Genomic DNA, 14032 nt, shown 5'->3' on the forward strand with positions numbered 1-14032 from the left:
TAAAAAAAGTGGTTCGGTTCGTTATTTTTGTTAGAAAATTTTGATTTTAATTTAAAAATAATTTTTACCACATAAGTATTCCATGCCACTTTTTTGCCACATCATATCGTACATGTCATCATCCACATCATCAAACACTAACGGAATCTAACCCTGTTAGTGAAAAGTTCATTGACGGCCAATAAATTAAAACTTGGGATTGCTGTGGTACGCTTTCAAAGTTTGGCTTAGCACCAACCAATAAGACAAAGTTTGAATTATTAAAATCTAATATCACTTCAAAGTAAATGCTTATTTCATCAGTTGAGAACAAAAGTAAATACTTATTTTTCTACCTGTAATGGTACACGTTGTGAGGGTAGTGCCCTTGCCACCTCATAATCATTTTAATGAAAACTAGGTTCTACCTATTGCGTTGTGACAGTGTATTAACGTGTATTCGGTGGGTATGTGTTAAATTCGTTAAGATACTAAAAATAAATTGAAAAAAATTAATCCATCTATGCAGAAACAAAAGTGACACTCGTATAGCTTATAATAAAAAAATTATATATTAAAAAAACAAATACAAGTTATGATCGAAGTGACATGAAGTCGGTTGGTATCAGTTTGCTTCGTTACGATACCGAGACTAAACCCAAAAATTAAATAAGTAAACGCCATAATACTGGTATAACCTATAATACAAATAATAACATATTTACATGCAACAACGCTTATTCAATCGCTAAAACCGTGCATGCAGCGGTGACTCGACACAAACTGAGTCGGTTTTGGTTACATTCGTTACGGTAACAAAACTAAACCAAAAAATATTTATATATTAAAAAAAAACCTTAATACTAGATCTGGTGGCACGTGTCGCTAGGTGGCCAATAAAGGCTTTGGGTACCAAGCGGCAATATTTATCTTATATATGTGTGTGTATCATGCATCTGCCAAGCAACAACACCATCATCATCAAAGGGCGTTAGACCCTTAACACCCTTTCACACTTTGGTTGAGTATGGTCTGCATCTTTCCACCCATCACATACAAACACACACATGCACACGCATCTTTTTAGTTTTTTCTTTTATTTAAATATAAGTAAAACCATGGCCAACGTGATAGTTAAAAAGGCTGATTAGTTAAACACCATTGTCTACACAATAATGACGTGACAAGATGTTAAGCAATTTTTAGTTAATTCACAACGGACTGGTAAGACTAATAAGTATTAGATTTTGTCTACACAAATATGATATGCTAATGCGACCCCATATCACGTGTAAACGTGGGCATGTATTATTTTCCACGTTTAAAAAGAGATCGTTGAAATTGTACATGCTTAGAACTTGCAGCATTTATTTCATACATAAATATCTACCATATATCCATATCCATAAACTACTTCCCTATTTAAAGCAAGCACATTTAATACTTAGTACATCTAGCTGTTGGGTGTTGCAGCCATGATCGACAATCCGGAGATGAGGCGGAGTGTGGAGGAGCTCCGGCTGACGTTTAAGAGCGGGAAAACAAGAAGCGGTGATTGGAGAAAAGCACAGCTTTGTGCAATTCTACGACTGATTCAGGAAAACGAAGATACCCTCTTCCGGTTACTTGAATCTGAACTCGGCAAACATCCTGTCGAATCTTATCGTGATGAAGTACTCTCTCTCTCTATCTAATTTTGTAAACGCTTAGGTTAACCTAGGACAATAGTGCCGTGGTAGATTTTCTTGTTATTGTCCATGTAATTCTCATGAAAATATAGTATTATAACTGTTAGGAATTTAGAGGCACGCACACACAACCACAAGTTGCAGAAACGTGAAGAACACATGATTTAACGTGGCTCGGAGTAACCAGCATACATCAACGGGGTGGCAACTAGGCATGGCCGTCTCTGAGAATCGTTAAAATATTTTGGGCCGAAGACGGAAAAAAATCTGGGCCTTGAGTAGAAGAGTTTTTTTGTTGGGTTTAAACAATTAAAATTTTAAATTAACTTATTTGGTTATGATTTGTGTTTTGCAAATAAATTTGTTTATAAGAATAGACTTAAATAGGTTGAGTAATTAAAAATACATATTCTTTTTCATATAAAGATATATGTTTTTTAAAAACAAAAATTTCGGGCCTAGCAGGGCGATTGGGCTGGGGTCGTCAACCATCTTGCCCTCTTATCCAAGACGGCCAAGTAACTAGGGTTATTTTCTATTGAGCGATAATAGAATTACAAGTACATGTGATATTTATAGAGACTAAATTCTAGGTTAAACGTGCTAAACTTATTCGATGAAATGAATCAAGAACTCGAACCCAATATACTGTATAAACCTTATGCAACTCTTTTATTATTTATTAGTAATAAACAAGAACGGAATACCATGAAATAAATAAACTATGTCTTATTTATAGACTACATGAAACTTAGAGAGCAAGATATACCCGAATTAAAAAAACCTAACAACTTCTAATTCTAATTGAAATAATTTTCATAAATAGATAATCTTGGACGTAATTTTCATCTTAATAGGCGCATCACGTGTAGGTGACCGGGTTGGACATATTGGGCCCGTGGGATTTATTAAGATGTAATGGGTTTATGGGATTACAATTTGTTTTTTATTATATTTGGTAATGTCTTAGCTAGAAAGTTAGGTTATATAAACCAAGTCATGGTTAGACATTATAGAACATGTGATATGCAACCGAGTTAGGGTTCATCAAGAACATGTGAGATGCAACCAAGTTAGGGTTTATCTAGAGACACACATGAGATGCAACCGAGATAGGTTCATCCAGATGCAACCGAGTTTGGGTTCATTAAGAGTCAAACCGAGTTAGGGTTTGAGAGATTGCAGTCAGTTTTTTAAGTTATATTTTCTGATTAATATAAACGAGAGTTTATCGATCTGGGACTTGAATTGGTATCAAATCGGTTACGCTATTGGAGTTTGTGGATCAAAGTCATGATCGATAAGGAAGAGACCGAATCTCAAGACATCGATCAAAGTCGTAATTGATACAGAGGGTTTGGTCAAGTCGTGATCGGAGTTACAATCAAGTTCAAACAGGCTATGATCAAATAATCGAGGCAGGTCGGCAATCGATAAAAGGATCAGTGACGGGCTGAGATTAGGTGATTGGAAGATAACAAAGTTGTTCTTTTCTGTTCGGCGGTGGTGAACGTGGAGAACAAGCAGGTTCTTCTAAGTCTTCGATCGGTTTTCTGTTGTTTTCTTTTGGTTTTGCGATTAGTTTCAAGGTCACGAGGGATTGGTTTTGTGATCACAAAAGGTTTGTTACAAAAGGCCAATAAGTGGCAGGTAGGCTACTTAAAAGAAAGTATTGAAAGAATAGAAAAAAGTCCAAGAGTTTTATTCTTCAATACCTGGTGGTGATCGACGAGGTGTTTAAAGAAAAAAATTGGTTCGATTTATTTTTCTTTATTGGTTTAACATGTTTGGTTTAACCATTAAACTTTGATTATTATTTGGATTGGACAAGTGAGTTCAATTGAAGGTTCGCTTAGATCAAGGATTTGATTAAGATGTGCTTATGTTTTGATTCGGGAACAAAAGATGATCAAGGAAGATTGATGTTTGCTCGATTAGATGATAATTGCAATCAAAGGAGTGATTGTGTGAGTTCACACAGCCGAGAGAATGGTTGGGAACAACGTCAGTGTCATGGAGGCAGTCGAGTTCGGGAGAGCCGAAAGAACACAGTTATGGATCAAGAAGAGTTCCAAGAAGTCAAGACCAAGATGATGAGGACCAATATGGTTGCGAAAGCCGAGAAGGTAAAGATCATAGGTCAAAGAAGAGTTTGGATATAAAGGACCCCATATCTAAAGTTAAAAATTAGGGGGTGATTGTTGGACATAATTTCCATCTTAATAGGGCGTCACGTGTAGGTGACTGGGTTGGACCTATTGAGCATGTGGGATTCATTAATGATGTAATGGGTTTATGGGGTTGCAATTAGTTTTTTATTGTATTTGGTAATGTCTTGGCTAGCAAGTTAGGTTAGTCTATATAAACCAAATCATGGTTAGACATTATAAACCGTGTAAGATGCAACCGAGTTAGGGTTCATCAAGAACATGTGAGATGAAATCAAATTAGGTTCATAGAGAGACACACATGAGATGCAACCGAGATAGGGTTCATCCAGATGCAATCGAGTTAGGGTTCATCAAGAGTTAAACTGAGTTAGGGTTTGAGAGATTGTAATCAGTTTTTTAAGTTATATTTTCTGATTAATATAAACGAGAGTTTATCGATCCGGGACTTGAGATAACTTAGACGCCAAGTTATTCAGCTTGGTCCCTCAACTTTATATCTCCGCCATAACCGCCTCTTGAGATCTTCCGTACCACTCTTATACCTTTCGTATTAAGCATTCGGGTTTTTCAAGTTGTTATTACACCAAGTTTTACAAAACGTGCTTAAAATAACCTCTCTCCTAACATGGGTTTCTGCCTAATTGGCCCAAAAGTAGGCGATGCCTACAACTCAACAATCTCTCACTTGAAGGTTTCTTATCTTCTTTAACTTTATTCTTAAAGGCCCGTTGAAGCCGCATCGAGCTTCAACTCATCAGTCACAACTTCAACCAGCATTGATCCTTTCTTCCCTTTCTGTGCCTACTTCCACTGCAACACGTCGCCACTCTTTTGTCAATAGAATCACACCAGGAAGTTACACTGTCCATATATTTTATAGTTTGCTAGTTCTTTTAACCCATTGTGTACTTGGAACTGCAACTGCAACTACAAAATGATCCATCCACATGCCCCTAATATTGCGAAATCCTCAACCTTTGACTTGTTTCACTATACTTTTATGTACTTGCTCTTAGGTGTATCATTTGCAATTTTGACCTTCTTTTGCATATGAGATTCTTTGAAACAAACTTTCTCTTTCACCAGAAATGGATTAACCTCTTCTGGAGGTTTCTTGACCGCATATAATGAGCATCTGTTTTGTCACGAGCAATAACTCGGTTTCCATTGACTACATTCCACTGGCCATTGCCAAATTCAACATGATCAAGGCACTGATCATCCAACTACCCAAACGAGATAAAAAAACCTCTTCATTATTGGAACGAATCTGACGTCTTTGTAGTCCAGGTCCAGGTGGTTCCTAGTTCCCACTGAAGTTTCTAAGTCAATATTCCCGATGTTAGTAACATCTAGAACATCCTCATTCGCAAGTCAAACCTTACCAAAGTTCCCAAACTTTCTCTCCTTTTTTCGCGCTTCTGGCCCTAAAGGCAATGCCTACTACCCAACAATATTAATCTATAATAATACTATTGATTTCGAGACTCACAGCTACAATTGGTCTAGACCAATTTTCTAGAATGGCACAATTCTAATTATTGGTGTGTATGGGTCACCTTTGGTCACTTTTTGGTTCAAACCGTATCAATACCGAAATTTCGCCTTTTCGGTTTATGAGTTTGCTTATTGGTTTACATTAGGATCTGAAGAATTTAGCCAAAGTAATGGATTCGGGCCGTAATTATTTTCGTAAACTCTTATGAACCACTTATTAATAAATTTGAACATGATATTTTGATCCAAAAAATGAATTTAGTCCATAATTTTTTAGCTTAAATTTGTTGTGAACCACTTATTAACAAACATGAACATGCAATTTTTGACCCAAAATAATAAAATTTGGGTCATAAATCAATAACAAACACACAAACAAGCTCGTTTCCCATGTTTGGCTCTGTTATTGTGCGCTTTGGTTTTAGAACGAGGCAATCAAAACCGAAGTTATAAGTATGTAAACAAGGGGCTCTTTCGTCAATATTAATTGGAGAAAATACCAAGTGATTGTTTTAATAATGAAGTCAAAGGACAAAAATAGACAATCATTAGGGATGTCATGTAACAACTAACAAGAACTTTTTTAAATAAGCACTTATGTAGATGAAATTGAAGATAGGTTCAACCGTATGCTTTAGTTAGAATGATCTACATTTTGATTTTTGCAGATTGGGGTGGTCAAGAAATCAGCTGACCATGCATTGACTTACATTGACCAATGGATGTCCCCAAAGAAGGTTTGCTACTTTCTTTTTGTTTTCTGTTTTCTCTACAAGAACATATTAGTTAATATTCTACACTATTAATCAATATACCTTACATGTTTCTATTAATTTGTATCATCTGTTACAATGTTGCAAAAGTCATTAGACGGACCCTAGGCGGCCGACTGGGGAGTTGGGAGTAGTCGGAGTACTCGGGGAGTACTTGGAGAGTACTCGGACATGGTAATTATAATGAAAATTATTTTTTGGACATTATATATTTGTCAAAATAAGCATAATTTACGTCAAAATGGTACTCTAATTGACTCAGCAACTTTTGAATGCCTTTTAACTGACTTTTAGAGAACTCTAGCCTGCCTAGCCCGACTTTTGACCGCCTAGGCCGACTTTTTTCCGACTTTTTACCGAATTTTAGAAATTCCTAGCCCGACTAGCCCGACTTTTGACCGCCTAGCCCGACTAGTCCGACTTTTGACCGACTTTGACCGCCTCCGACTAATCCAGGCCGACTTGGAAAAAGTCTCCAAGGTAGGGTCCGAGGACTGACTAGTCGGCCTTGGAATCCGACTTTTACAACACTGCTCTGTTATATAAGGATCACGTGTCATGAGTTGAAGTTAGTTATGATGGGCATACGTATATGATATACCGTGTCAATTGCTTTATTACTTTACTAGATCTATTACTAATAATATTTCCCGGCAGGGTCGGTTACCTCTAGTTTTCTTTCCAGCAAGTAGAAAAGTGTTGTCCGAGCCATTTGGCCTAGTCCTCATAATCGGTTCTTGGAACTTCCCAATCTGTAAGCTAAGTTTTATAGTCCTTCCATAATCTTCTTGCTATCTTTATAAGACTAAAGAATCACAAACATTTTCTTTGCAGCTCTAATATTGGACCCGTTAATAGGAGCAATATCTGCGGGTAACACAGTGGTACTAAAGCCATCAGAGTTAGCCCTGAATTGCGCCTCTTTTTTTGCCAATATATTGCCATCTTACTTGGACCCCAAGGCCATTAAGGTTATACAAGGTGGGATTGATGTATCCAACCAACTTTTACAGTATAAATGGGACAAAATATTCTTTACGGGTATGTTCTTAATCAGATCACATTATATTAATGGTGTGTTACTAATTCGTTCGCTCAAAATTTTCAGGGAGTACAAAGGTTGGGAAGATTATCATGGGTGCAGCTGCAATGAACTTAACTCCTGTCACATTAGAGCTTGGTGGAAAATGTCCAGTCATCTTTGATTGCCTCCCTAACTCAGATTTGAAGGTCTTTTAGTTCTCCTTTACTCTCTCCGAGCTCGTGTATGTGATGTATAGCAGAAGCAAAAGTTACCCCAAAGATACAAACTCCTTTAGATAAAAGCTGAATGACAAATATTTACTAAAGGTGCCCTTTTATAGGAATTTTCTGATTGGCATGTTCGTAAAATTTTCAAAATTATCGATTAAACAACTGGAAATTAGAACCATAAATAGGGGCATAATTTATTTTAATAACTATTTTTGCGAGTTTTGGATTAAAAAGACGAAAGTACTAAAGATTGACAAAATTAGGGGGGGGGGATTTTGGTTGAAGAAATTTGGGTTTGACAGCTGGGCCAAACCGCCTATGGCTTTGCCACATTATCTGTTGGTTATGGGCCCCATAAATCCATTTCTAGCGCAAGTTATGCTCATTTGAAGTTTAGGCATTTTCTGCATTTCCAACTAGTTTAAATACAAACTTGCTACACATATGAAAGTTTATTGTACATGGTGATTCAAGGTGGCTGCCAAAAGAGTTGCTAGCGGAAAGTGGGGTGCTTGTGCTGGACAAGCCTGCATAGGAATTGATTATGTGATTGTTGAACAAAAGTTCGCGTCCACGCTGGTATCAAATATTTGTGATCATACTCTTGCTAGTACTTCTTTTGTAGAAACATAAGTATTTTGGTTCAGTTTCAGTTAGTTCTTGTTGCGTTCGTGTTTTCTCATTCTAGATTGAACAACTGAAGAAGACCATTAAAGAATTTTACGGGGATGATGTGAAAAACTTGAGAAACCTCGCAAAAATCATCAACAGGGGCCATTTCGACAGATTGAAAAGTTATCTTGAAGATCCCACAGTAGCAAACTTCATAGTTTATGGTGGTTCTTTCGATGACACAAGTTTGTAATAATCTTTCCTTTGCCTTTTGAGGTTAGATTTGCATATGGTAATATTGCATCTAATAATTGTCGATTTGCAGGATCATTGAACCCACAATTTTGTTAGACCCTCCGCTAGATGCCGCGATCATGAATGAAGAGATATTTGGGCCTTTGCTTCCGGTTATCACTGTAAGTAAGAATTCTTAATATTATTTTTTATGTTTTTGTTGGTTTAAGTTTAAGGTGTGTACTTGTTACAACAACAGATGGATAAAATTGAAGAAAGCATTGAGTTCATTAACTCTAAGCCAAAGCCTCTTGCTCTTTATGCATTCACCAAACACGAAAATTTCAAGAAAAGGATTTTGGCAGAAACATCATCTGGGAGTGTGACTTTCAATGACACCATGGTTCAGGTACATGCCACATATTGGGCCTTTTATAGGGAAATCTAAATTTGCACTTTTATCAAATCTTCCAAATCGACATGGTCAATTAAATGCCGTTAATTAAGACATAAATAAATGCGTAAATTAAGACAATAAATTATTAACATATTTTACACTAGAAAGGGAAGATTTAAATTGGAGACACAAATGATGAATTTGAGCGCGATAGCTAAGCCAAACCTCCTAAGGCATTTTCCCTCATGTTGTGGCATGTGGACACCATCTATCCACTGCTTAAAGGCCGCATAACTCCACCCGTAGCCCAAACAATGCCCATTTATGTTGGGCCTATTTTGTGTCATTTTACCCTGTCTAGTTGGCCCAAGGAGGAGTCAGCTACTATTGGATCAGCTCCGTATCACTTTGTCGCGTTATTTAGCTTTCAATGTTCAGATAATCATATTCTGTTTTTCATTTCTTAAATAATCATCTTTAGTACGCACGTTTTTGGCACTAAGTCCTCTAAATTGACGGTGCAAATAACTTTAGTATGCTATAAAACTGTTATATGTGTACATGCTAAGTTCTAACTAAGTACACTTTGTTACATTCACAGTTTGTGTGTGACGACTTACCATTTGGAGGGGTTGGGCAAAGTGGGTTCGGTAGGTATCATGGGAAGTATTCTTTTGATACGTTTAGCCATGAAAAAGCTGTTCTAGAGCGAAGCTTCTATTTGGAGCTTGAGCCGAGGCATCCACCATGGAGTACTTTCAAGTTGGAGTTCTTAAGGTGTGTATACAACTATAACTATGCGGGAATGCTGCGACTACTGTTGGGCTTGAAGAGGACATCTAACCCTTAAGATAGAGAGGGTAAATGTCAGCGTGTTATACAAAGGCGTCGTTATGCCGTTTTATATGTATGTCGGCTTTGAATTAATGGTTTATACATACAAGTTTTAATGTATTTTGTTAGTTGACTTGGTTTGTTTTAGCTTCCTGTCATATTTGGGTATTAAAATAAATAACCATCATAGTTTGTCCGTAACTAATTTTTGGAGCTAGAATCTTTGTTAACCCATTCTAATCTAGCATATTTTTTGTCCTCGTTGACGAGGAATACCGGATCCACTGGTGTTGGAATGGTGGCTAGAGGCACTATAGAAAAGGGCGTTTAGAGACATCTTGCCCTGTTTGAAACTTCGCTAAGAGAGCAAAGATGGTAGGGAGAAGTGACTATAGCGTTGTCTTGTATTGCACTTTGTCACAGGGAATACAAATTGACAGCACGCCCGGTTGATGGATTGGTGACTGAGTATCGAACACGATTTCACTATCGAGTATCAAATAATAATATAAAAAAATATATATAAATACTATGCATAAGTTGTTACAAACTTGAAGTTATAAGAAAATTAAAATAGTTAAAAGTGGGTTGAGTAACTGATATTTCAAAACAATCTTTTAGATGAGTTTAAGATAGAATTACGGACTAGTGCTGTAATGCGTATACCTGGTACTAGTGCTGTAAAAATCACTAAGCGCTAATCGGGCGGTGGGGTGAGGACTAGCAATTAATCTAAGATAGAATTACGGACTAGTGCTGTAATGCGTATACCTGGTACTAGTGCTGTAAAAATCACTAAGCGCTAATCGGGCGGTGGGGTGAGGACTAGCAATTAATCGAGATTAATTGAGATTAATCTGATCGAATTCTAATGTATAATTTTCAGTTTTATATATACGCGCACACATTTTTATATGTAATTTCAATTTTATACACACACAAACACATTTTGGCTGAAATCTCGCTAGATACCGTTGATTTTTTGCTGGAATCTCGTTGGAAACTGCTGATTTTGGCCGGAATCTCACTGGAAACCGCCGATTTTGGCCAGAACCTTATCATAAAAATCCGATTGAGTCCGATTAATCTTGATTTTGATCGGATTTGACCATTGGCCGATTAGCCCAAAATTGATCAGTGAAGTAGAGAGTAGCGATTAATCAAGGATTACTTGGCGCCTAGTCGGGATTTTTGAAACACTACCGGATACCCATGGGCATACTCGTGAATCTGATAGTTAACGAGTAATGGATACCTCGCAGAAAAGCGGCAACGGAACATGAACCATTGTCGCTATAGAAAAGAAAACGATACATGAAGTATGATAGCTTTTGTAAACAGAATATAAGTAGAGGGTAACTTCAGTAAATTCACCCATCATTCTTGCCTGGATGCCATTGGCTGGCTCATCCAATTGTTTTATAAGTACATGGAAGCATCCTCCGTGTACACATCGCCGCCCTTCCACCGCGTTAAAAACCATGGTGGTCGATCGGCCATGAGACTCCAGATCCTTCAACGAATCACCACCACTCTCAATCAATCTCTCACAAACACAACTTCTCTCGATCTCAATAGAGCTATGGATGCTAAGAAGGATATCAAATCCGGTGACGATTCCAGCGTTGTGAAGGATACAAAGAAGCCGTCGGAGATCCCTCCGCCGCCGGAGAAGCCGTTGCCGGGAGATTGCTGCGGCAGCGGATGTGTTCGGTGCGTATGGGACGTGTATTATGAAGAGCTTGAAGAATATAACAAGCTTCGTAAGGATGAATCCGATTCGACAGTCGGATCGAAGGTTTCGTAAACATTTTGATGAAATTGTTTGATTCATTTGATGTTTATATAAATGAATTGATCTGATATATATATATCTGTTGTAGACGTATGAAGTGATTGAAGATGATTATTGGAATGATTTGAATGATGCATTTAGAATAATTGATGTTGAATTTTAGGCTGTTGAATACAAATCAAGTTTGTTCTTCATGTTTGACCTAAAGTATTGCATCTAATTACACAGTAGTTTTGGGTGAATTGATCCAATAATTACAGGATTTTTGGATTAACAATAACAATACTGTTATTACTTATGATCTATGCAGATATCATAACACTGATTATAGTGATTGGCATTTATCAGAAACAGATTGTGGAAGTTACACGAGATCATTGTTGTGTATTCACTTTGGCTCGGGTACTTCACTTTATTCTATCAAATGTTGTCTAAGAATCATATCGTGCGCGATTCAAGTCTCGCTTATCACCTTTCTTTGTTGTATTGTCGACAAAACATATGTTATGCTGACATAGCTCAATATGTGCAAGAATCAGACTCGTTAGCGATTGTTATACTTGCGTATGTGATCTGTAGTATAACTATTGGGTGTGTGAAGTTCAGCGACAACTAAAAATCAATTTCATAACTCATCTAAACACATATTGTTTTGCATTTATCATGTTATTATATCTATGCTGGTGAGAAAGAATATGAGAGGCCTTTAAAATCACAGTTGTAAGTTCAATAATCCGAGTGGTGTTGTGCAACACTATCAACTTATTCGTAGTCAAGAATTTCCATGACACAAGACGGAAAATGATAGTCTAATAGTCTTTATTATTAATGAATTTAAAAATGTGTCTTAGAGGTTTACATGCCTGTTAATGACTATTTAACAATGTGGTCAAATGTTTTCTAAAATAGTCTTAAACTCATTTAGACTACTGTGTCGTTGAAACCCCATATCCTTTTCAAATACACATCCTGCAGCTATGGCAGTTCGTAACTAAATTGGTGGTGTTAGGAAGGGTCGGAACACACTAATATGTTTCGTTCAAATACATACGAAACCACAATATGCATGTAAGGGTCTTTTTCTAGTCTTCTGAGTCCTGACTCAAATGGCAGATTTAATTGGTTGTTCTACTGGATAGATGCCTTTCAAGTATGTGGGACTCTTAGTAGGTGCAAATACGAATCGTACTGCTGATTGGGATTCGATTCAGGACATGTTCGGTAGAGAAGTCTTCCATAGTACATATTGTCTGTCGGGGTCGTCTTACCCTTCTAAACTCGGCGATGGAGACCCTCCAACATAGCTTTTCTCTCTCTAAAAAGCCCCGGTCAATATTATCGAGCAAATAGATGCGAAGCTAAGGAAATTTTTTGGGCGGTAGTTCGGAGAATAACAAAATTTATTGGGTCAGCTGGAGCATGACTATGACCCCAACTGAGGCGAGCGACCTTGTGTTAACTGCTTTAAGAGAGACACGAACATTGCCCTTCTTACAAAGTGGCGGTGGCGGTTTAAAACTGAACAAACCGCACTTTGGGGAAAATAATATCGCCATTCATGGGTCGAATAAAAGTTGGCCTATGTTGCCTAACGCCAAACAGTTCACATGAATCTCGATCTCCATAACAAACTTAGAGATCCTTCTTGCTTATTCTAATTTGAATTTGCCAAATCTGATCAAACATTCGATTCTGGTTTGATAGCTGGCTGTTGTCTCAACCCCTTAAAGAAGCTTTTCCCAAACTTTTTTGTATCGAAAGGAAGAAGCACTGTTCGGTTTCCGAATGTGTTGATGCAAACCATCGGTCGTGGAGTTGGAAATGGAATCGAAGAGTGTTGCATGTCTACTACCGAAGCTAGTGATTTGGGCAGGTTACTTATGCAGGTGGATTTATCGAACAACAAAGAAAAATGGATCTAGCTTGGTGATTCGTCAGGCAAGTTTTCGGTTGCCTCGATGAATTGGAGTTGTTTAACGAGTTGGCTCAAGTGCTCCCCTCGTTATGAAATGGAATAACCGGGTTCCAAAGAAAATAAATGTTTTTGCATGGAAAGTGGAGAGGGATAGATTGGCGACTAAGGAGGGTCTTGCGGCCCACTCCGTTCATATTGAGCACGATCCCGTGTGGATTGTGTGATTCGGGTTCTGAAAATTCCTGTCATCTTCTTACTTTGTGTCATTTGAGGTTTGGAGTGCAGCTAGCTCTTGGTGTCGAATTCCTTTTATATATGCTTTCTCAGTTCGTGATTTGATCAACAACTTGTCTCTGCTTGACAATAAAAAGATCTTGCAAGGGATTGTCATGATAACTAGTTGGTGCATTTGGAAGGCTATGACCGAGACCTTTTCCTCCAATCAATCGTATTCGTTTTGCGAAGTGGTAGAGAAGATAAATATAATGGGCTATCTATGGATTAATAGATCATCTTTTAAGTCGCTTATATGAAAAGATTGGTATATTTTTTTATTTTAATTGTTGTTTCTTTGGCCTCTAGCGTCTTACTGGTTATGTTTTTTTAATGAAAGTCATTACAAAAAATTGTCTTTTACCCCTACAAAATAAAATGTGGAAAAACTAAAATAAAATATTTTATGAAAGCAAAATGCTAAAAGGTGAATAATTAACATCATTATTATTGTTGTTATAATAATAAATTATCTAATGCCCCTATAATTTGAAGTTCAACAAAATTATTGTACCTTGAGAACTTTCTTTATGCTAATAATGAGGGGATTATGAGTGGCATAGGGGACCAACATATCAATTAATGAATATTTAACTTTTTTTTTGGGCAA

General features: G+C 37.2%; 1 protein-coding gene across 1 annotated transcript; it reads left to right on the top strand.

Moving 5' to 3' along the window:
• The first annotated feature begins 1454 nt into the window (after positions 1 to 1454).
• On the top strand, positions 1455 to 9455 carry LOC143627854 (aldehyde dehydrogenase family 3 member F1-like). The gene is made up of 10 exons (XM_077097575.1): positions 1455 to 1652; positions 6004 to 6072; positions 6766 to 6862; positions 6943 to 7149; positions 7217 to 7338; positions 7837 to 7941; positions 8051 to 8223; positions 8300 to 8390; positions 8468 to 8617; positions 9207 to 9455. The coding sequence occupies exons 1-10, from the start codon at positions 1455 to 1457 to the stop codon at positions 9453 to 9455; spliced, it is 1461 nt and encodes a 486-aa protein (XP_076953690.1).
• Positions 9456 to 14032: the final 4577 nt, after the last annotated feature.

This window comes from Bidens hawaiensis, unplaced genomic scaffold (assembly GCF_021521415.1).
Source record: "Bidens hawaiensis isolate Kalapana, Puna unplaced genomic scaffold, B.hawaiensis_p1.1 tig00004743_1, whole genome shotgun sequence".
NCBI lineage: Eukaryota > Viridiplantae > Streptophyta > Magnoliopsida > Asterales > Asteraceae > Bidens > Bidens hawaiensis.